The following is a 21,919-nucleotide window of genomic DNA, read 5'->3' as shown; positions in this document are numbered from 1 at the left end:
AAGCAGCCAGTGTAGACAGCTGGCAAGTTGCTTTTGCTGAAAAACTTGCCAGTCCAGACACAGCCATGGAGAGTAGAATGGCTTATGGTTTTAAATGTGCAAATGAGAGCCATCAAGGGTGTTTCCCTCAATGTCTTGGTGATCACCTGAAAACAGCCTTTGTTGTCCTTTATGTGTAAGCAGTGTTTGGTTGACTGATGCCCCAAATTTGCTTATTTTGTTGCTATGGCAAGTAGGTAGCACTGCTTTGAATGAGTCTGTACTGTTGCCTGCCACAACCATGTTGTTGTTGTAGTTGTGGTTGCTGGATATCTTGAAGGACCCTCAATGGTTTTGGCTGAAAACAACTTCTTGCCCTTGAATGCTAGATTCTCCATGGTTGACTGTATCTTATGGGGAAATGCCAAAGAGTTGAACCAGAAAGCCCATCTCATAACGACTGAAGTTGCTGTCAATCTGGTGGTGGTATCCACAGTGTCGAGAGCAGCTTGTAAAGTTGTTCATGATATTGCAGGTCCCTCCACAATGACTGCCTTGAATTGCTGTTTCTTGGCTCTGGGTACGTTCTCAACAAATCAGCCTCTTTCTACCCTTATCGGCCAGACTGGTGAGGAGCTGATGCTGCTTGTTCCTCTGAAGGGCCGCCTCTACCATTAGAGAGTTTGGGGGTGGGTGGGTGGGTGTAGAGGAATTCAGACCCCTCTGGGGGAACGTAGTATTTCCTATCTGCCCTCTTACAGCTGCGGGAGGGGGATAGTGGCAGGGATCTGCCATACAGTCTTGGCAGTCTCCATGAAGGCTGGATTTATAGGCAGAGCGATCTTGGCTGATGGGGTGACCTGGAGAATGGTGGTGAGCTCATGGTATGTCTCTTGTACCTCCTCCACGGCTATGATAAGGTCAGCTGCGACCCTCTTAAAAAGATCCTGAAAGGATGTGAAGTTATCAGCTGTGGTAGGAGGTGGTGGCATGACTGCCTTGTCAGGCAAAGAGGATGAGTTTGTGTCTCGGAATGTATCTAGGCCAGATCTGTGGTCTACTGATGCATCCTCTGCAGTGATGGAGATTGTGGTGGAGAAGAAGGGGCAGGCTGGGCTGCCTTCTTTTTTGAGTGCCTCTTTCTATAATTGTACACCCATGGACTCCAACATTGCCACTGGGAAGCACAGTGCATGGGTGCTGGCACCCATGGGTATGGGTGTCAAAGGGGCATCCTTGTGCCGATGGGATGGCTGAAGATGGGATGATGGGTCAAAGGCACAGATATCTCGGTACTGAGTGACAACTGGGGTGAAAATGTTACTTCCTCCTTATCATCATTGCTAGATAAAAGTGTAGGTGATGATGCAGGTTTTGGTGCCACTAAAGCTTGTGACGTGCTAGTACTAAAGAACAGAGAAGTAAATATACATGACACCATGAGGTATCTCTGGTGGAAATACCTGGGTGGTGGAGTGGATGGTGCTGTGACAGGTACTGGAGCTGATGTAGTGATGGTTAGCACCAATGTGAGGTGTAGTTCCACGGCTGTCGCGGCACCGTTGGATGATTTTACGGTACCGATAGTCGGTGCAGCTAGCTGTTGTAGTGCTGCATTAATAGGCCTCGGTGCTGAAAAGTCCTTGTTCTGGTTAGTTGGTGTCGCAGTGGGTCCCGAAGTGCGTGAGGCAGGCACAGGCCTGTGGCCTTCTGTGGGCTCTGTGTGTGCTGTGTTTAGAGACAGCCTGATTGGTGTCAGAAACACTCGGGCATCATAAGTACTGAGACGAGGTGGCCTTTCAGCTCTCGGTGCTGATCTTTCGGTTGTGCACCCTTTGGGCAACTGGACCTTGTGAGGTAATGAAGAGGCATGTTTCTTTGGGGATTTTTTCCCCTTTTCAGGTCTCAGTTTGTTAGGACGTTCCGTGCCTGAATCAGAGGTTGTACCTTTTCCAACATGAGCATTTTTAGGCGAAGGTCCCTGTCTCTGCACATTTGCACTTGAAGCTTGGTGTAGTGCTGGCAGTCCTTTTAGACATGGGACTCACCAAGGCATTTCACGCCTTTAGAATGTCTGTCGGAGACAGGCATGGAATCATGACAGGCTGAACAGCATTTGAAGCCAGGTGTCCCCAGCATTACTGGTGGGGTGAACAGTAATGAGGGGAGAACAACTCGGAGAAAAATGGGGGCGGGGTTGGTTTTTGTTATTGGTTTTTTTGGACACACAAACTTGGATAAGGCGTGAGATAAACAAAGAAGAAATAACCAAAATTTAACTACTTATATATAGGATTTGATGAAGGAGTGAAAAGCATAGCCAAGCTCCATCTTAAGCCAGGCATGATAAGAAGGAACTGAGGGGAGGGTGGGCCTGCATGCATGGCTTTGGCACACCCTACTCATCATGCATGCATGGCCCCCCCAGGCACTGCTGTGAAGATTCTAGTCTGTGGCGCTGGAACACACCAAGCACCCAGAGGGACGTTTCTTGAAGCAGCAAAGTTTTCACATTCTTGGTCTTTGGCTGACATGTCACCCCCAAAAGCATGAACCAGAGACCCCAGGGCAAAAAGATCTTCCCTAGGTTGGAGGCTTAGCTGAAATAAGAATAATTTTAGGGTAAGTTTGCTATGAGCTTTTAGAATGTTAAAACTAGCTATGCATTTTCTGTTATCTTAAATTTGTAATTCACTTTTTTCTACCTGTTTTCACTTGCAACCACTTAAATCCTACTATTTATACTTAATAAATACTACTATTTATACTATAAATACTACCACTTAAATCCTACTATTTATACTTAATAGCTTCACTTTTATTTCCTATGAAGCGCAGTGTAAATAACTGTTACAAGGGACGCATTTAGTGTGCACATCCTCCTTTGATTTTTAAAGAGGGCTTATCTGAATGGTTCATTTGGAGTTCTGATTCCATATGGGGAGTGGGTTTCTAGGAAGCTGTGCCCAAGCCTGCATTCTCCTCAGACTTGAAATTTCAGTGTCTATATTGCTCTTTGGGAGGGTGGTAATCTCAGCCCTGTGTCTTGGCTGTGGGAGACCAGGAGATCTGGCCCAGCAGGCCAGGGCAGTGAGAAACCTCATAGAGCAATGAGGCGAGTGTCAGTGGCTTTGTCAGCACACCAGCACATCTTTAACCAGTTAACTATTTTAGTGCTTTTTTACATCCTTAGTTCCAAGCAGTATGTCTGTGTTGTTTTTCACATGTTAAATAGAATGAAAGCCTCTATTTTTCCTATGAATATACATTTTTAAAAGAAAAAACTCCACAGCAGTTGACTTATCTGTAAAGTAGTGTAAATATTCCAGTCATTGTTTCCATACAGAAGGGAACAAAATATAAATCAATTTAATGTAAAGTCTCTTAACTTGTATTTTTAAATTTACGGAACAGTTTAGCTTTTGATTGGATTTAACAGATTGTGTGTTTTACTAAAAAAAAGTCTATATTTCTTACCTGTAGAAGTATACAGTATGCTCTAAGATCATCTTTTGTTCGTGGCCTAAGAACAAACAAATTTATACCCAAATAAAAAATAAATATAAACAAACATTAATAATAGTCAATGAAAACATGTATCTAACATCTTAGTTTTGCTTTCCTAACAATACCATATCTGTTGCTCTTCTACAATCTAGACTACACCAGACTAACACGGCTACATTTCTATCACTATTCTACAATCTACACATACTCTGGGTCCCTTTCACTGACTGGTCAGGAGAAGCAGCAGTAATCTATCATTTTAGGTCATAGGACAAGAAACCCACCATCCACTTCCTTCATGCCAGAAAGAATTCTTCCAAGTAATTATAAGAAAGAAGCATGTTACTCAAAATAATTATATATATATATACACACACACCGATAAAATGTCTTCTAATTGGACCTCAATGTGATTCTGAACAGCTCTTTGAAGATAAATCAAGTTTATTTTCCCTACATATTCCTACAACAATACAACGACCGATCAGGAGACATGCCCAGATAAAATTATAAGAAAGAACATTTCTCTTATTAGAGAGGCTTGTCCATTGATCCTTTGCATAGAAAGCATAGCCGGTAGTGAAAAACAGGCAAGCAGAAAAGAACCAGGTTCGGCTGGAAACCTTGGCAAGCACAGAAAAAATTGCAGAAGCACCACTTAGCTGAATACCCTCTTAGGAAACACTGTTTGGCCAGATACCCAGAACTTCACTTTGGAACAAAATGGTTGCTTTATGCATTTCCTTGATTGATACTCAAGATTTCTCTGCACATGAAAATGAAGTTGATTCAGAGGACTGTCTGTAGTCCCTCCAAGGAGGAAAGACCTTTGGCCTTCAATGTTTTATTAACAGAGAATTTGATTCAAGAGGAGACTTTTTGGATTTTCTGCCTTCTATGATGAAGACTGATAAAGACAAAAAACTTGAAGATCAATACTGCCTTTTTTTTTTTTTTAAGATAAATCTTGAGAACAATCCAAAAAGCTGGAAATCAGTTCTCTTTTAGTTTTCTTCTTCATTTTTCATTAGAATAAAATAACAGGATGCTAAGATGTGAGATACTTCTAAGTCTGAAAAGTTAAGGATTATTTTGCTCCCTAAAGAATATGCAGTAATGAATCTCAACTAATTTGACTATTGATACTGAAACACTCTGGCTGAGTCTAGACTGGCATGATTTTGTGAAAATACTTTTAACGGAAAAGTTTTTCCGTTAAAAGTATTTGCGCATGAGAGCGTCTATACTGGAATGTGCCTTTGCGCAAAAGATTTACTATTGTGCAAAAGCATCTGTGCCAGCATAGACGCTCTCTTGCGCAAGAAAGCTTCAATGGCCATGTTAGCCATCGGGCTTTCTTGCGCAAGAAATTAACACTGCTGTCTACAAGAATACTTGCGCAAGAGGGCTTATCCCTGAGCGGGAGCATCAGAGTATGTGACAGAACCACTGATTTTGTACATTACAAAGTCAGTGTTCTTGCGCAAATATTCGCAGCCAGTGTAGATAGGCAGCAAGATTTTGTGCAAAAGCAGCTGCTTTAGCGCAAAATCATGCCAGTCTAGAAGCAGTCTCTGAGAAAGACTTAGCCATGAGATAAATCCCCAAGTCCATGCAAGAATTTACAAGTAGAAGTCTCTTATAATAAATCCCTCATGAGAAGAGAAAGCAGGAATCAAACATCTGTGGTACAATGAACAAAATCAAACTGCACACTTGTTTCTGATACAGGAAACACTGCAGAAATCCTAGTGTACTTTTCTACTTTGTAAGCATTGTCTTTCATAGTTTAAAAAAAATGAATTATTTCTTGTAGCATCTTTTAGGTATACTGGAGACAGCCTGGCCTGCAATTACTGAATAGTTTATGTTTCTTGAGCCCCAACTGTCTTCAAGAGATTTTAATCATTTGTTGAGAGTTTTATCAAATGGACTTCTTCTGTAAAAAGGTGTTAAAGTGTGATCAGTTGCCTCAATTAATACATTTCCATATATTCAACTCAGTTTATTTCCCAACAATGATGCTTAGGGTCATTGATCTTGTGGAGAATCAAACTAGGTGAATGGTGTCATCTACCACGAATGAAGAGACTAGCAGTCTTCAAAATGGTCTGCATTATTTTGTGTTTGAAGGTCATATATCTTCAAGGATGGAATTTTCAAAAGCTTCAATCATCGGCTTCCAATCAGGTCAATGATAAAGCTTCCAGTGGATTTAATGGGAGCAAAGAAGGTCAATGTTGAGCACTTTTGAGACACCCCTCCTAAACCATTATAGAGATGCTCCAGCAAAGTAAGTGGCAAAAACAGGAGGCTGAAAAAAATAATACTCACGCCCAAATTTCTTTGGACGGTGCTTTCACCTTCCTATCTAATATAGTGCTTAAGTAAGAAGTCTTCCTTAATGAAAAAGATTGTTTCCTACATCATGCCTTGAGCAATATGGGTATTCCTTTCTTTGCAGCTTATTTAAAAGTTATTGATCTCCAGTTTCGGCAATAGCTTTGTCATGTTTGCTTCCATTCTGAGTAAACTGTTCCTCAATCAATCATTTCTAAGGAAAGTCCATGTACTAACAGGAAAATGTATGACCACCTCGGCTTTAACTGATTCTTTTTTGCCTTTTGCTGAGGACTCCAGAGTCAAAATAATCATGGTGCTAAAGTATTCCATGAGGTTAAAAGTCTTTCTTGAGTGGCAAGTTAAGATTTTAAAGAATAAACTGTTGTTCTTTGTGGAAAGATTGATAGGAAGTGTTTGAGTTGGAGGAAGAAGCAAGTAGCATTTCCAAAACTCTTCAATTTTTCTTGTATTTCTTTAATTGTGGCTCTTATGTCCATGAAAGAAATTGTCTAAGGATTCGGGGAGGGGGGGAGAAGGGTAAGATAAATAACCTATTTTAGTGCTCATTGCATTTAAAATCCCACTACTTTCCATGAACTAATTTACTGAAAGAGACTTTTGGGAAGACCCTTATGAAATTCTGGCTATTTTCTAAGTGAGGTGAACCTTGAGCAACAGAGCAAAGTCAGCCAGCCAGCTATCTTAGCATTTTTTTTCTGTTTTCTATTTATACAGCACTAGTACAAGAGACCCCCCAAACCTTTTTAATATAAATATTAATTAATAAGCCCCCTACATATTATGGGAGGGAACCTCATGGAATGAGAGACGCATGAGGAGCTGAGAATAGTATGCGAAAAGAAGATTACCGCTCTTTTTTCTACCTTAAAGACGCAAGGAGGCTTTCATGACACATGACTTTTTGTGCTTTGTAACAGGGGTATAAGTCTGGTTTGTACTACTTTTTGGTGTTCATCTACTTTCCTGGTGCTGTTACTAACACTACTAAGACCTGCCTCCCTCGCTGAATTTTTTGTGCTCTGTACAGATGCTTCTGTTTTGAGCTACTACTGTTTGCTGAGCCACTTCAGCAGGAATTGGGAAGTAGCCTATCCATCACATCCCTCTCTATCCAGCAGAGATCTATCAACAAAAAAGGCAGTAATGAAGAGAAGCAAAGAAGAATAGAGAACTTTGTTTCTGGAACACCATTGTTCACCTTTGTAAGCCACTAGCCTATATGCTGGTCTGACAGAGGGGCAATTTGCATTGTGGAGAGGCAGCAGAGAAAAGACATTCTGAAAGCAAAAAGCTGAAAAGAAAAATCTGGGTTTCCAGCTGGAAAATAAAGGGTTTTTAGAAAAGCATGAGGGAGCTCCATAGTCACTTACTTATCTCATAAGAAATTTCTAGCAAGAACTTGGAGTAGTCCTTATGATCCTGTGCCGATTATGACTGAGGCTATGTCTACATTGTTTATAAAGGAAAAAAAACACCCTGATTTTTAACTTAAGTTAGCAGATTGAGTTCAAGCTTATAAGGAAGCCTGGGAATGAATATGGATTGCTATGCTGGGTTTCCCAGTCTTCACAACCAGAGTTAGCTAATGCAGAAGTTGATCCAATAGACGATAGGAATGACAAGAAGGGTGATATGCTATCTATTTTTTTTTCAGTATAGCCATACCATGAGAGCTCCAGCTACTTCTAATCAATGACTAAGAGGGCATTTGACCAAGATTTCGATGATCAGCAGATGTGTCTCTTCAAAGAAAAACTTATTTGCTTTATAAGTTTCAATTCAAATAATTTTTCATTCTTAGTCTAAAAACATGCAAGATCAGTGATGGGCAACAAAGAATAGTGGATGGGCCATATGAACCACTGTCCTTTATCTCAGTGGGCCGCAGCAGCCTGCGGCCCACTGGGATTCCACCTATGACCCATGAACCCCCTGTCTGTCCCCCTCCCACACATGCATCTCAATCATTTGGGCACTGGAGCCCTGTACTTCCTACTCCTCCCCATCCCTTTCAGAACTTGCAGAGTGCCACGAAACCATGGATTCTCGTTTCATCCCCTTTCCTTCCCCATCTTCCCAGAGTTTGAATTGCTACAGAGGAGGAGGAGCGGGGACAGAGCATGAAAATCAGCCATTCAGTGCTCCAGTGTGTGACAGGTGTGTGGGAGAGGGGGGCAGATGGGATTCACGGGCTGTAGGTGGAACCCCAGTGAGCCGCATGCAGCCCACAGGCTGCAGATTGTTCATCACTGTGCTAGATCGTTTTCACATAAAGAAAGATAATACACTATACAATAAATCCTGATTTTTCACTATTGTAAATGTGTGCTAATGCTGGTTATAATTACCCTTTCCACTCTTGTAACAGACCATTAATTATTCCTTTTAGGACACACTTCTGAATATCTTGAGGCTAGGAAGAATGGAAAGAAAAAGACAAACAGCATTTGGTTAAAGAATATACTGGTGCTGCTTCTTCTTTTTTTTTTTTTTAAACAGTTCATACAATACAATTGTTGACGCATGACTGTAGGATAACCTTTTTATTTAAAAGATCATGAATCATGTTTTTATTCTGCAGTAAAACTCAACTATTTTGCCTACTCCACAACACCTCTCCTCTGCATAAAGCTGAACAAAGGAATCAAGAGAAAATGTTAACTTACTTTTGGTACATCTAAGAACTTGACTTTACCACATTACATCTATATTTAAAATGGGGAGTCCTGCACATACAAACCTATACTGAACAATACTAAGCAGCAGCGTTCCCTTTAAGCTGCAGGGCAGCACATAATCATAGGTGATTAATCAGCCTGGCCCAGTCAGAGGCTCAAGGCTCCTGCATGGAGCTGACTAACTGGGCGGGGTTGATTAATCACTGGTGAAGCTGTGCTGCTGCCGAGCTTAGAGGGAACACTGCTAAGCAGTTCACTTTAAGTCCACTCACTTTATGGGAGAAACTGATTTTAAGTAGTCTATGAGAAATCTTCAACAGAAATTGCATATAAAAGATTATTTTACTTTCAACTCTCAGATGAATATTGAATTTTGAAAACCAGGTCTACACGTAAGTTATATTTGGCAAGGCTTAATTTGTTATTAAAATTCATTTTAGGACATGACAACTAAATAAGTATCAGATTTAATGCTAAACTAATAATATTCAATTTCTTAATGAGTTACTGAATAAGTAATAAATGCTACCTTCACACACCCGTTTTCAATATTCAAAATTCCATGTTACTAGCTTACAAATATAATACTAATATTCTTATAATGGTAACAGAAAGGATGACCTTATTACTGGATTAATATAAGACATATATTGTATATAGAATCATATATATATAGTAGCTCAATGCCTGTGACTCTATAACGCTGAAACGCTGCTGTTCCCCTTTGGGCGGCGCTGTTGCCTCCCGCCGTGGCACTCAGCTGACTTCTGCGCCGCTCAGCTGGGCCGCCGTGCGGGAGCAAGCAGCACAAGCGGCCGTTTGGGGTCCGCACTCCCCATCCAGCTCGGACTCCCCCCTCCTCTCCCGTGGACAGAAGCTGTTGCGAGACCAGCCTCTGCCCACGAGTAGCCCAGGCCACTGCAGACAGAGGCTGCTTTGCAGCAGCCTTGCCCCCTGCCACAGCAGCCTCTGGCTGCAGGGAGCTCGGACCCCCACGGACAGGGGCTGCTGCCACACCACACTGCTGCCTCTGTTTTAGCGGGGTGGCAGGCAACCGGTCTGCATGGGACCTGGTTTTATACTGGCTCCCCTCATGGACAGGTTCTGCCACAGAGACAGCAGTGCAGAGTGTCAGGGGGCTCCCCTGGAGCGGGCCCAGAACACTGGCTGCCGGTCCTACCCCCAGGGACTATAGAATAGTTGATTAACTGGTAAAAATTCATGCGGTTATTCGACTATTCTATTACCTACTGTATAACATCCCTAATAAGAAAGCTGAACTAATATTTTGCCTTCATGAAAATAACTTTCTCTACAAAAGTTAACTGCCCAAGGACTACTGAATATTTCTTGATTGTTTTAGGACTAGTCAACAGAAGCATTTGTTAAATAGCCTGATTACATCTGTAAAAGTAAGGGCAAATTCCATCATTCTTTTAAAATAAATAAATAAATAAAAAATTCAGTAGTTTTTCTTTTACATGTATAAACTTAAACTTTCTAGTCTGCAGACCTGTCTACAAACAGAAGTTCAAATAGAAAAACAAATCAGAGAGCAAACCTTATTTTCACCACAGCTACTCTCCAAATCAAAATGTTATCAGTTTATAACATTTTCCCCAAATCTTTAGATGTGACACCATTAGAGGATTATTACTGTAATACAAATTATCAAGGCTGAATGTGTAGAAAAGATACAAAAACAGAGATCACCCTAGACAAATCATGGCTAAGTTCTAAGTTTGGTTACATAAAACACTGTTTCAGTTACCAGAAGACCTTATTTTATATTAATCCTTATTAAATAGGCTCAAAACATTCCAACTGGAAGCAAGCATCTGAAAAATTATGTTAAAAAGCTACATCATCTAAAAAGCATACCACCCACATTTACAGTTTAAGAGTGAGATTCCAGTGAAAGTAATGAGATAAAGATTGCACCATTGTTTTGAATCAATATGGGAAACAATGTGTTTCTGTTGCAAAACTAAGTTCAAAATTTGATATCACTAGTATTTCTTACATATTGTATATTACCTTGTAATTTCTTTTACTATTCCCTTGTTTTCATGGGTACTTGTTAGTACTGGTTGAACCTCTCTAGTCCAGTACTCTCTGATCCAGCAACCACCATGGTACAGCATGATTTTAGTTAGCTGGGTATACACTTATCATTGGTGTGGCCAAGTTTCTCAAGGTCCCATAAAGTTTGTTTACAGCCACCAGTCCTGGCTCTCGGTACTCTGTGCTGTTATTTAGCTCTAATTTACCCCTAGATGTCTTCTAAGAGCCCAATAAGCAGTGGAAGTGTTGGTAATACTGCTAGACAATATTGACCTCCCATGATTTCACAAATTCTCTCATTTGGCACTGGTCAGGTCCTAAGGGTGCAGAACTAGAGAGATTCAAGCTGTATGCAAGAAAAGGCTCTTTCTTTCTACTAAGTCCCCAACCTGCGATCAGATCATGAGGTCAGATCCATATGCTGTGCAGGGCCCCTTCTAACTTCGCTAGAAACCTGCACAGGTGGACTCTAATACAGAATGTAGAACCTGTTTGAAATCAGTCGTGACTTGCACACTCACAGGAATTCACCTGCAAAAGCCAAATTCAGAATCTGTGACCAAGTATGAATCTCAGACATTATGAGAAAAAAAAATGTGATTACTACATTTTCTCTCATATCTCCATGGTTTAGTACAATGCAAGCAGATAGCCTAGATGCAAACTAATGGTTACACAATAGCCTTTACTGAACAATATATGAAGTTCACTATAGCAGATACAAATATTTTTGTCCACCAAAACACCAATGGTCACAGAATACTGCAATGCTAGATAACCATAAAAATAATTTTAAAATGGCTAAATTAAGAAGTGGTCAAGAATAGCCTATATTATGCACTTTATTAAAGAAAAAAACCTTTCAAATTATTTGGAACTATAATTTGCACATTTAACTTGCTTTGTATGACTTCACCCTTATTTCATCTTCCCCATTGCTTCCTACACTTACTTTTATATAATTTTTCAATTCAGACTGTAAGCTGAAGGGGCCAGGAACCATGGTTTGCTAAGTTTGTGCACCATATAGCATAGTGGGATCTTAGTCCTGGGTGAGGTCTCTAGACTCTACCAAAATATAATTAACTCAAAGTTGTTTTACCTATAGAGTGCCGTTTTCAGGATTTTACGGCTATTTCATGTAAGTTTGCACAGTTTATGCAATTTCAGCAGATTCCTCAGCTTATAACTGTTCATCTTTCAAAACATTTTAAAAGACATTTTCTTTTTTTACTTACAGTGTTTAATAAGGCATCATAGACAGTATTCACAAATTTAGCATTGATTCCAGAGTCTTCAATGGTATTGAATGGGAGACTGACATCTTTCTGCAAATTCAAATCATTAGCATTTTTTACTCAAGTTATTATACGTTTTATTTTTAAATTCCCTTAAAATAAAAGTTTTGGTGTGCTAACATTTGTAACAAGTTTAGAAAAAAAAATACATACGGAAAAAAATAAATTGATAATTTTTTTTTAACAACAACAAAGAGTAAACCAGGTCTGATACAATATTCTAGCTTTTTAATTTCTAATCCAAGAATACATATCTATTAGCAAGAACAGCAAAATTACTACCATGCAATACCTGATCGCCTCAACTCAGATCCTACTGTCCACATCAGATAGTATAATTACATTTTGCACCATCACAAGCAGATTCTGAATAAATATCACAAATTTTTAACAAAATAAGACACATATTTCATTTACTATAATGCAAAGTTAATCTTTCAAAACTTATTGTAGAGACAGCTTTTTTAATGAATTTGTATTTTCTTTAATTCTCAGGACCCCAATTTCTGTGTTTATTTTAAATCCTACAAATTTACTTAAAATGTTGATTTACTAATATATGAATAATGAACAAATGGTTTACTAAAAAGAAATAATAAATGGAACTAGTAAATGAAGCAACAAAATATTGTAACTACAAAGTGTATGGGTAAGGTAAACAAGATAATACAGTGAGTCTTGTCCTCTTGAGTAAACAAACAAACAAACTTTATGTGATGGAGATACAATATCTTGGTCATATAAAATCTATAAGAGCTAAGCAGCATTCTTAACTGGTTTGTACCTTAAATGCAGCATTTAGCTCCAAGAAAGAATCAAATGTTGTTAAATAAAAACCATGTACAGTTTTCCAATCTCCTGATGATTTAGCTTTTTCCATATCCTCCCTAAAAAGAAAATCCACAAATAATATATTATTATACACACACACTTATGTATAGACATCAAGAACTTTATTAAATAAACTTTGTACTTCATACTTCGCTATTACCTTAGTATCTTTCATCTCTAGAAAGATTTATATGAATTTGAATTGATGTGTGTAAGTGAACTTCTTCTCTAATATTTTACTTAGGACTCTAGAAACACTGACACTCCAAAAAAAACTGAGGTATTTGAAATTGCTTGTGAAACTATATTTCAACACTACCTGATAATTATTTCAGTGGATTATGGTTTTAGTATTTTAAACCAAATTAAGAAAAAATGAAGTTACTTATCTTGTTCAGTAACAACAGTTCTTTGAGATGTATCCCCCCCATGGGTGCTCCACTGTTAGTGACTGCTTGTCCAGGAGCTGCAGATCAAAGCTTTTCAAGCAGCGGTTAGTTGGGCTGCGAAAAGGCACTCTGTGCCATTCAAGCTTTGGTGCCTCGCACACATGGACCCATGCCAGGACTCCAAATAGAAGGGAGGAAGGGAAGGTTGTGGAGCACCCATGGGGACACATATCTTGAAGAACAGTCATTACTGCATGTCATGGGGAGGACAAAGCCCACCATCCCCACCGGAGGCCTTTCAGCACCCTGGCCAGCAGCAGGACCAGTAGAGAAGTCCTCTGAGCAGAACAGAGTGGCAGCCCTGCTGCAACCAATCAGACCGCAGCAGGCTGATATAAAAGAAGCTGCTAGGCCAGGGCCTGTCAATTCCTTCCTGGAGCTCAACCCAGCAGACCTTAGGGCTGACTGGGGAACACCAGCACTCTGGACAGCTCCAAGTGGGAGCCAGGGCATCATACCTGGTCAGAGCCAGGTCCTGTGGCTGAAGGCAACCCAAGAAGCCGAAGGCAACCCTGCAGAACCCTGGACCAGGGGAACTCAACCACAAGGCCGTAGAGAAAGGGCTGGATGGGACAGCATCCCAGGGAAGTGGGCCGCAACTAAGTACTTTGAAATTTAGCAGGTAATTGCTACTTATAGGGTCCCTGGGCTGGAACCCGGAGGAGTGGGCAGGCCTGGGTCCCCCCGACCCAGCTGAAAACTGCACCTGGGGGGAGGGAGGGATAAAGAAGAGGCCTGATCTCTGGCCACTTGCTGGATGCTGCCTCACAGATGGGTGTAAGACTCCCCATAGCCACCAATGGTGGTACCCTTTAAACTGCACAAAGTGAGTAACTTTCTTTTTATTTTTCCAAGTGATGTCCCCATGGGTGCTCCACTATTGGTGAGTACAAAGCAGTGTTCAATGTGGATGGTGGGATTCGGAGTCACCACTTGGCAGTCAAGGATAGGACCGCTGAAGCCACCATTGTGGCCAATGCTAGTTGAGGCACGATGGCATAGCACCTGGCAAAGGCGTGGTCAAATGACCAAGTGGCTACTCAGTAAACTTCCCTGAGAGCAACACTGTTCAGGAAAGCTGTGGAAGTTGCAGTAGCACAGATGGAATGTGCTCTTGGTGGAACAGTCATCTATTTATTGTGGATAGAACAACATTGAAAAGTGCAGGATGATATTCATTTAGAGATGCTTTGGGCTGAAATAGGTGTGCCCTTGGAATGCTCTGCAATGGACACAAAGAGGCGTGGTGACCTACAGCAGACTTGTGTCCTGTCAATTTCAAAAGACAGCACACCTCGGATGACCAAAGTACGGATAATGGCATTTCAAGAGGGGGCATGAGGCCTTGGAAAGTAGGTAGGTAGCACGATAGGCTCGATGATGTGGAACAAAGTGTATACTTTTGGGAAAAAAGTAGCATGTGGTCACGAAGTGACCTTGTCTTTTGTAAATATGGTATAAGGTGGGTCAACCATCAGAGCCCCAATCTCACTGATCCTCTTGACGGACATGATCGCAAACAGAAACAATACCTTCATTAGAAGGAAGGGAAGAGGGCAAGCTGCCATGGATCTGAAAGGAGGTCTCAGTCTAAAACGAGACTCAAGTCGAGGGCGCCAGGGCTCTGTGAGGAAGTAAGAGGTTCAGGAGACCTTTAAGGAACCTCTTCATAATGGGGTGTGTGAAAACAGACAACCCATTGATCTTGTCATGGAATGCCATTTTCGCAGCAAGGCAGACCTTAACATAGGAGAAGAATAAACCTCTGCTTTTCTGCTGCAGAATGTAGTCAAGGATTCTATGGAGTGGAGAAGTACAGGGGTCAATATGAGCCTGCTCACACCAGGAAGAAAAGCATTTCCATTACTGCAGTTAAGTGGTTCTCATAGATAGCCTCCTACTGTGAAAAAGAACAGTCCTCCCTTGCTCAGAACAATGGGTTTCAGTCCCGGGGAACCAAACAGGAGCTGCACATGAAGGTGAAGAGTGCATGGTTGGGTGTGCAGTAGTATTCCTGGCTCTGAGAGAGGAGGTCATGATGACATGGAAGAGGCTGTGGAAGATGCCATTGAGTCTCGATGGACATGTGTTGAAGATATGGGAACAAAGTCTATCTGGACCACGAGGGAGCTATCAAGATGACTCAAGCAGGGTCAGAGCAGATCTTCTGAAGAACCCTCAGGATAAGAGGGATTGGTGGAAGGCATAAAGTGGGATGGTCTAACGTCTGAGGAAAGCATCGGTCAATGAACCCTATCCCAGGCCCACACGGGAGCACAAACAAGGACATTTGGCATTGAGGTGGGATACAAAGGGGTCTACTGACGGGTACCCCCATCGATGGAAAATTGAGGTAAGAACCATAGGAGGAAGCTCCCACTTGCGGTTGATGGAAAAAATTATGACTCAAAGCATCCACTGTGACATTGTTCACATTAGGTAAGTATAATGCCCTCAAAGTGACTTTGTGCTGAATGCAACAGCTCCAAAGGCGAATCACCTCTGCACAGAGATCAGGAGTGGACACACCCTTGTCTGTTAATATAAAACATTGTCATCATGTTGTCTGAGTATGCCACCATACTTGGAGTGAAGTACATGCACACATTCCTTATGGCTCTGAGTTGAAGGAGGTTGATGTGTAGTGTGGTTTTGTGTGGCACCCGCCTGCCTTGAGCAATATAATGCTGCAGATGTGTACCCCAACCCAGTAGGGAGGCATCTATTACGTTTTACCAATAGCTTGGGTTGGTGAAAGGGATCCCCTGTGAGAAGGTTGGTAGGGGATGTTCTCCACTGAACAGAAGCAAGAATGTTTGTGGACCAGGTGGTGGGCTGAAGTGTAAACTGATGCCAGCCAATTCTGTAAAGCACAGAAACGAAGATGTGCATGCTGAACAATGTAAGTGGTTGCAGCCATATGGCCCATCAACTGGAGACAGGTAAGTACTGAGGTGGAACAGCTCGTGGACAGTCTGGCTACTAAGTCCTGCATTGCAACAAAGCAATGGTGGGGCAGAAAAGCTTGAGATGACAGTGAATCAAGGTGGGCCCCAATGAACTCTACGTCCTGAATGGGATGTAGAGTTGACTTCTGCTCATTTTTAAAGAGGTCCAGATGATCTCCCCTTTATGAGGCAATCATAAATCGTCCAAGTATGGCAATTCACAATCCCCTGATGTCGAAGGTAGGTTGTAACTACTGCTAGGATGTTTAAGAGGATCCTGGCGGCAGAGGATACACCCAAGAGGAAGACCCTGTACTGGAAGTGGTCCTCGCCTATGGTGAAACGAAGGTAGCGCCTGTGGAACGATGCATCACAACATGAAAGTATGCAACCTGCAGGTTAAGGGCTGTGAACCAGTCTGCTTCATCCAGTGCCAGGATGATTGTTGCTAGTGAAACCATCTTGAATTGCTGTTTGCATAGAAATTTGTTCAGTTTGTGGAGATCTAGGATTGGTCTCCAGCCCCCTGTGCATTTCGGGGTAAGAAAGTACTTGGAATAAAACCTCCCTCCCCAGTAAAGATGGGGAACCCACTCTATCCTCCCAAATGCAGGAGTCAATCTATTTCCTGCCTTAAAAGGTTTTTGTGGGAGAGGTCCCTGAAGAGGGATGGGGTAAGAGGAAGGACAGGGGGAAGGGAGGTCAGGGGGGTAGCATATCCTGTACAGATAATTTCCAGCACCTACCGAGCTGATGTTATAGAGTCCCAATGGTAGAAAAAGGGACATAATCAGTGGGCAAAAAGATGGTATCAATCCACTGGCACTGGATTTATGGGGAGGTCGGGCAGACCCTCAACTAAAGTCTGAAATGTGTTGTGTTGTGGTCTTAGAATCAGAAGAACATGACTGAGCAGGGTGCTTCCTCTGGGTTCATTGCTCGGTCAGTTGTAATCGTATGACCTCTGTTGTGGGCAGTTGTAATGGTTGTCTCTGTTCCTACTGTAGGGGGTATAGCATTTTTGTTGACAAGGAGCATACATGCTGAGTGTACAGAATGTAGTACTGGAGTCCTTGCTGCTATGCAGGACCTCATCAATTTTAGCTGCAAATAACTTTTTGTTATTGAAGGGGAGATCCTTTACCTTAGACTGCAGCTCCTTGAGTACCCCTGATGCCTGGAGCCATGAAGCCCTACGCATCACAACTGCTGTTGCTATTAGTCTGGCAATGGTATCGGCCACATCAAGTGATGACTGTAAAGTTGTGTGGGCAATAGTATGCCTTTCATGGATGACAGATCTCATAACAGGACAGAGCTGGAGCTGGACTACAGAGAAGGAATAAGGGCGGAGCAGGGTAGGAGGCAGAAATGGTCTGGGGGAGAGCTGGTCTGGGTGAAACTGGGGCTTGAAATGTGGCACTTCCCCCCTTCTCCCACGGGGGACATGCCAACATTTTGAGAACCATTGCTTTACAGTACTAAAATGATGGCCACTGACAGCTAAAGCTGGAGGACAGAAGTTGGGGCTAGAGCCAGGCAAGCTATCTGCTGGATGGCAGGGGAAAGAGCCAGCTGTGTGCAGAGGAGATAAGTAGTGGACAGGTGCTGTGGACATGACCCTGCATGGCCTGTTAACCCTCTGAATGGCAATTCTGAAAATTAAAGTCAATTTTGGAAATGAAGAATCATTTTTTAAAAATAAAAAAGCAGTAACAGTGACAATTTCCAGAAAACAGTGGCCATCACAAATCACAATTTAATTTTTCCTCTATAATATTGTTTCTCAGAGTGGTCTGCAGATCAACTCTGAAAAAGCTGCTACCAGGCCGCCCATGTTTGTTTACTTATTGGCTTTGCAGTAACTCCCATTGGCTGCGGTTCACCATTTTTAGCCAAGGGGAGCTGTGGGAAGCTGCTTGCAGCCAATAGGAGCCATGAGGCTCTGAGTTATGGAGCCGGTAACTAAATAAACCGGAGTGGCCCGGCAGCAGTTAACACTGCTCTACAACATAAAACATTTTTATATATTCACTCATTTGATAAACTTGCTTATGTCAATAAAACACTGTAAATTTGAAAATAGACATAATATTTTCAAAATGCTTAGAGATTCAGGAACATAAGTCTTGGTGAAAGCGAGGCTTAAGTTCCTAACACAAAATTCTGAAAATTGTAGTTGAAATGAATAAAATGCATGGTAAATAGGTGTCTCACATGTTTTAGTTTTTTGGCAACTTGAGTTCTGGCCAAATACTTTCTTTTACCAAATCCTTTGTGGTACCTGATTCATTCTGCACCAAGAAAAGAAAAACCTAACAAATCAAAAGCTCTGTTACTTTCCTACTGAATGTGAGAAATCTCAAAACACATGTCACTTAGAGCAATTGTAAACTTTTCCTTTATAACTAAGATCAGTCAGAATTGTGCTCTTAGAGGGAAAAACATGGAAGTGGAACAAAACCAAATTAATTTGATAGTGATTTTATTGTCATTTTATTAGAGGATAGCAGTGCACTATAAAGCTCACCTATATGGACTATGATCTCAGTCCACAGAAATAAAAGGCTGTTAAAAGTGTAGGGCATCTCACACAAGGAAACTAAAACTAGAATGATTTCCCCTACATGTTCAAGCTTAATTACACTATTTAAAATAGCACTGACATCAAGAGAAAGGAGGCTGAAAAAGAAATAGAAAGGAACTACAAAAAGTGAACTGTAGACACCAGTTTCTTTTGACATAATACATTAAATGTTAAAAAAAATTCTGCATTTTAATTGAAAGGCGACTCAGCTCATTATTATCTATTGTTCCAAGTCCAAAAATATAGGAAGCTACAAGTTAAAGGCATGGTATGCAATGTCTTCAGTTAGAGTTGAGGATGACCAGCACCTGATTGGACCTCAATGGAGTAAATAATAAAAAGCAAAGCTTCAGAGACATGCTGAAATATCTAGAGAGTTTTAATATCCTGAGAATACTCCAGTTTTCTTTTCTTTGATTGAAAATACATATCCACTAAATATCAGCAGTACTCCCCTTTCCTCCCCAAATACAGCAGTGATAGACAAAAACATGTGGCACTGAGCTGCTGCTGCTGCTATCTTTTAGATGACTCATAAGCCAAGCTTACCAAAGTATCATGGTAATTTCCATAGTCATGGAACTATTAATGCCAACATCCTAGCTAAACTAATTTACAAAATTACATTCTATCTAAATATTTTGTTATTGTGCACTGATCCCATCAGTAGAGGTCAGCCACAAAATAAACTGATCATATACATACATACATAAAATTGAAAGTCAGTCAATAAAAAACAAAACAGTTAAAAACAACACAACTTACTGGAAGTCTTTCAGAGTTTTGTTTCGGATGGGAAGAGAAGGTTCTGGAGGGACTGGAGCTTTCAGTTCTGGTGGGACTGTATCTATAGAGATGCGATGCTTTTGCCTAACATCAAGGCAAAGTGGTGGTAGATCTCTCACTTAGTGAAAATGTTTTAAAAAAGTGTTAAATGTATTGTAATCATGTACATAAATTACAAATATTTGTTTATTTAGCTTGCAAAAGAGAAATGTATATAAATCAGGGGCGGGCAGGATCCAGCCCGCCAAGCCTTTTAATCTTACCTGCAGCCTACCCTTCCAAGACCCTCAGGCACAGAGTAGCTCCACATTGTTCAAGGAGGCTGGCTGTTTCAGATGGCTCTCTATGCCATGCAAGGGGAGGAGGAGAGGAAGTAACAGGCTTCATGCACTCTCCAGAAACCAGTCAATGGAAGCTGAGTGACTGTGGTGGGGGAAGGGACAGCATGTGAAGTCTCCTACTATGTGGCTTCTCCCACACCTGGCACAGAGAGCCATGTGAAAGAGCCAGCCACTTTGAGCATCTGGGGTGGCTGGCATGCAGAAAGCCTACCTGAGGGTCCTGCTGGGCTGCTGGCCAGTACTCAACTAGATAAGGGCCTCCCGGCCACAGCCTGCCTCTGGCATCCCAGTCCTTCCCCCACCCCAATTCCCTGACTCAGGTCACCACCTCCTTTTGCTCCAGGTAACTACCCAAACCCTCTGCACCCCCTTTACCCAGCCCTAGGTCAGAATTCCCGCTCAGACTGTGCACCGCCCTCCCCTAGGCAAGTCTTCTCCTATATTCCTGTTCTCTGCATCCCAATCCTCTGCACCATATCACAATCCACTCCTTCATCCAAACTCACTCTCAGACCCCACAACCTTCTTCTGAATCTCAGGCTATGTCTACACTGCAAATTTTTGTGGCAGAAAATATGCTAATGAGCATAGCATGAGTCACAATGCCATTAGCATATTTCCTGCCGATTCTTTTTGCGCAAGGGGCTTTTGTGCAAAAAGAAGCAGTGTATTCGCTTTGTTTTGAGCACAAAAACCCTTTTGTGCAAGATCCTTATGCCTCTCCTAGGGGGGTTTTTGCGCAAAATAGAAGTGGGTACACTGCTTCTGCTGCAAAGAGTTGCAGTGTAGACAAAGCCTCAGTTCCCCGGCCCTAAACTCCTTCTGCACCCAATTTCCATCCCAGATCTCACACCCCTCCACACAAAAGTGTGGCTCTTGACCACTTACCAAAATCTTGGAGTGGCTCAAAATAAAAAAAATTATTGCCCACCCCCAATACAAATTATACAGAAGAATTAACATTTATGTTGTAATCTCTAAAGTAATCCTAGAAATTCAATATATATGTTTGTAAACATATATAAACACACAACATACCAAGCAACATTTTCCCTATGACAGGCAGAAAATGCCTTTTCACCAATATAAAAATTTGCTTAAAAATTTACCATATTGCTCAAAACTTCATTTTTGACAAATATTAAAATTTAAGTTTTTGAAGCTGTTTGAGCGTGAAGAACATATTCTCACTATTTTACTTTCCTCCTCCTCCTTTTTGCAGTGAAATGAATGTTTGAATGTTTTAGTGAAGCCTGCTTACTGGCTGACCAGTGGTAATATTTACTTACATTATATGAAGACTCTCAAGTGGTTAAAAATTAATAACAATTAATCAGGCACTCCATCCCCGTGACCGGGACGTAATATTTCTTATCGGCCTTTTTATTCGTTGGTGGGGCCGTGGCAGGCGTCTGCCAGATGGCGTTGGCAATCTCGAATATAGCCTCATCCAGAGGCAATGCGACTTTGGATGCATGGGAAGAAGGATGTAGACTGCACAACAGATGGTCTTGTTTCGGCTGGACTTCCGTGAGCTCCATGTTCTGTGTGTCTACTACCCAGCAAAAAAGGTCTTGGGACTCCTTAAGGTCATCGGAGGGTGATGTATCTCCGGTGAGGATGGCATCGTCCATAGAAGAGGGAGAGGATTGCTGTGGTGCCTCTACCTCCAAGACCTGTGGTAGTTCAGCGATGGGCTGTTCCTCAGAAGGTAAGTCACTGGATGGAGTCGGTGGCCTGGCTGCTGCCTGAGTAGAGGATCTACTCCTGCCGTGAGTGCGCCGTGATGGAGCTGGTGATGGTGAAGAACGGATCAATCAGGAATAACGGTCTCGATGATCATGATGTGTGTGCCAGTGGTCATCATACCGAGAGTGGTATGAGTCCCTGTAGTTGTCGCTGTGTCTGGAACCTCGAGAATAGGAGGGGGATCTTAGTGACCTGGATCTGCGGTGAGAGCAGCAGGGAGATGGCGATCAATAATATCTGTGGTAACAGTGTCTTGATGGGGGGGGGGGGGGGAACACTGTGTCTTGGTCGCCGGTGATGTCTAGGTGGAGACAGCGGCTCTGGGGAGAACGCCGTCG

The 21,919-nt window shown here is 41.9% G+C and overlaps 1 protein-coding gene across 5 annotated transcripts in view; it reads right to left on the bottom strand.

The window, feature by feature from the left end:
* Nucleotides 1-21,919, bottom strand: part of HECTD2 (HECT domain E3 ubiquitin protein ligase 2) — an 84,532-nt gene that overhangs the window by 40,678 nt on the left and 21,935 nt on the right. For all 5 annotated transcript variants that reach the window (XR_001367843.4, XM_006117449.5, XM_006117448.5 and 2 more), the window contains 5 exons: nt 19,471-19,609; nt 12,675-12,777; nt 11,831-11,920; nt 8,199-8,263; nt 3,457-3,502 (listed from right to left, as the gene is read on the bottom strand). Coding sequence is in view for 4 of the 5 variants with exons in the window: in XM_006117449.5 (XP_006117511.2) it covers nt 3,457-3,502; nt 8,199-8,263; nt 11,831-11,920; nt 12,675-12,777; nt 19,471-19,609 (443 nt within the window). In the remaining variant the exon portion in view is untranslated. The remainder of the gene's footprint in view (nt 1-3,456; nt 3,503-8,198; nt 8,264-11,830; nt 11,921-12,674; nt 12,778-19,470; nt 19,610-21,919) is intronic.

Source organism: Pelodiscus sinensis, chromosome 8, assembly GCF_052426305.1.
Source record: "Pelodiscus sinensis isolate ZL-2025 chromosome 8, ASM5242630v1, whole genome shotgun sequence".
In the NCBI taxonomy this organism is placed as follows: Eukaryota; Metazoa; Chordata; order Testudines; family Trionychidae; genus Pelodiscus; species Pelodiscus sinensis.
This window is presented reverse-complemented; position numbering and strand designations above follow the sequence as displayed.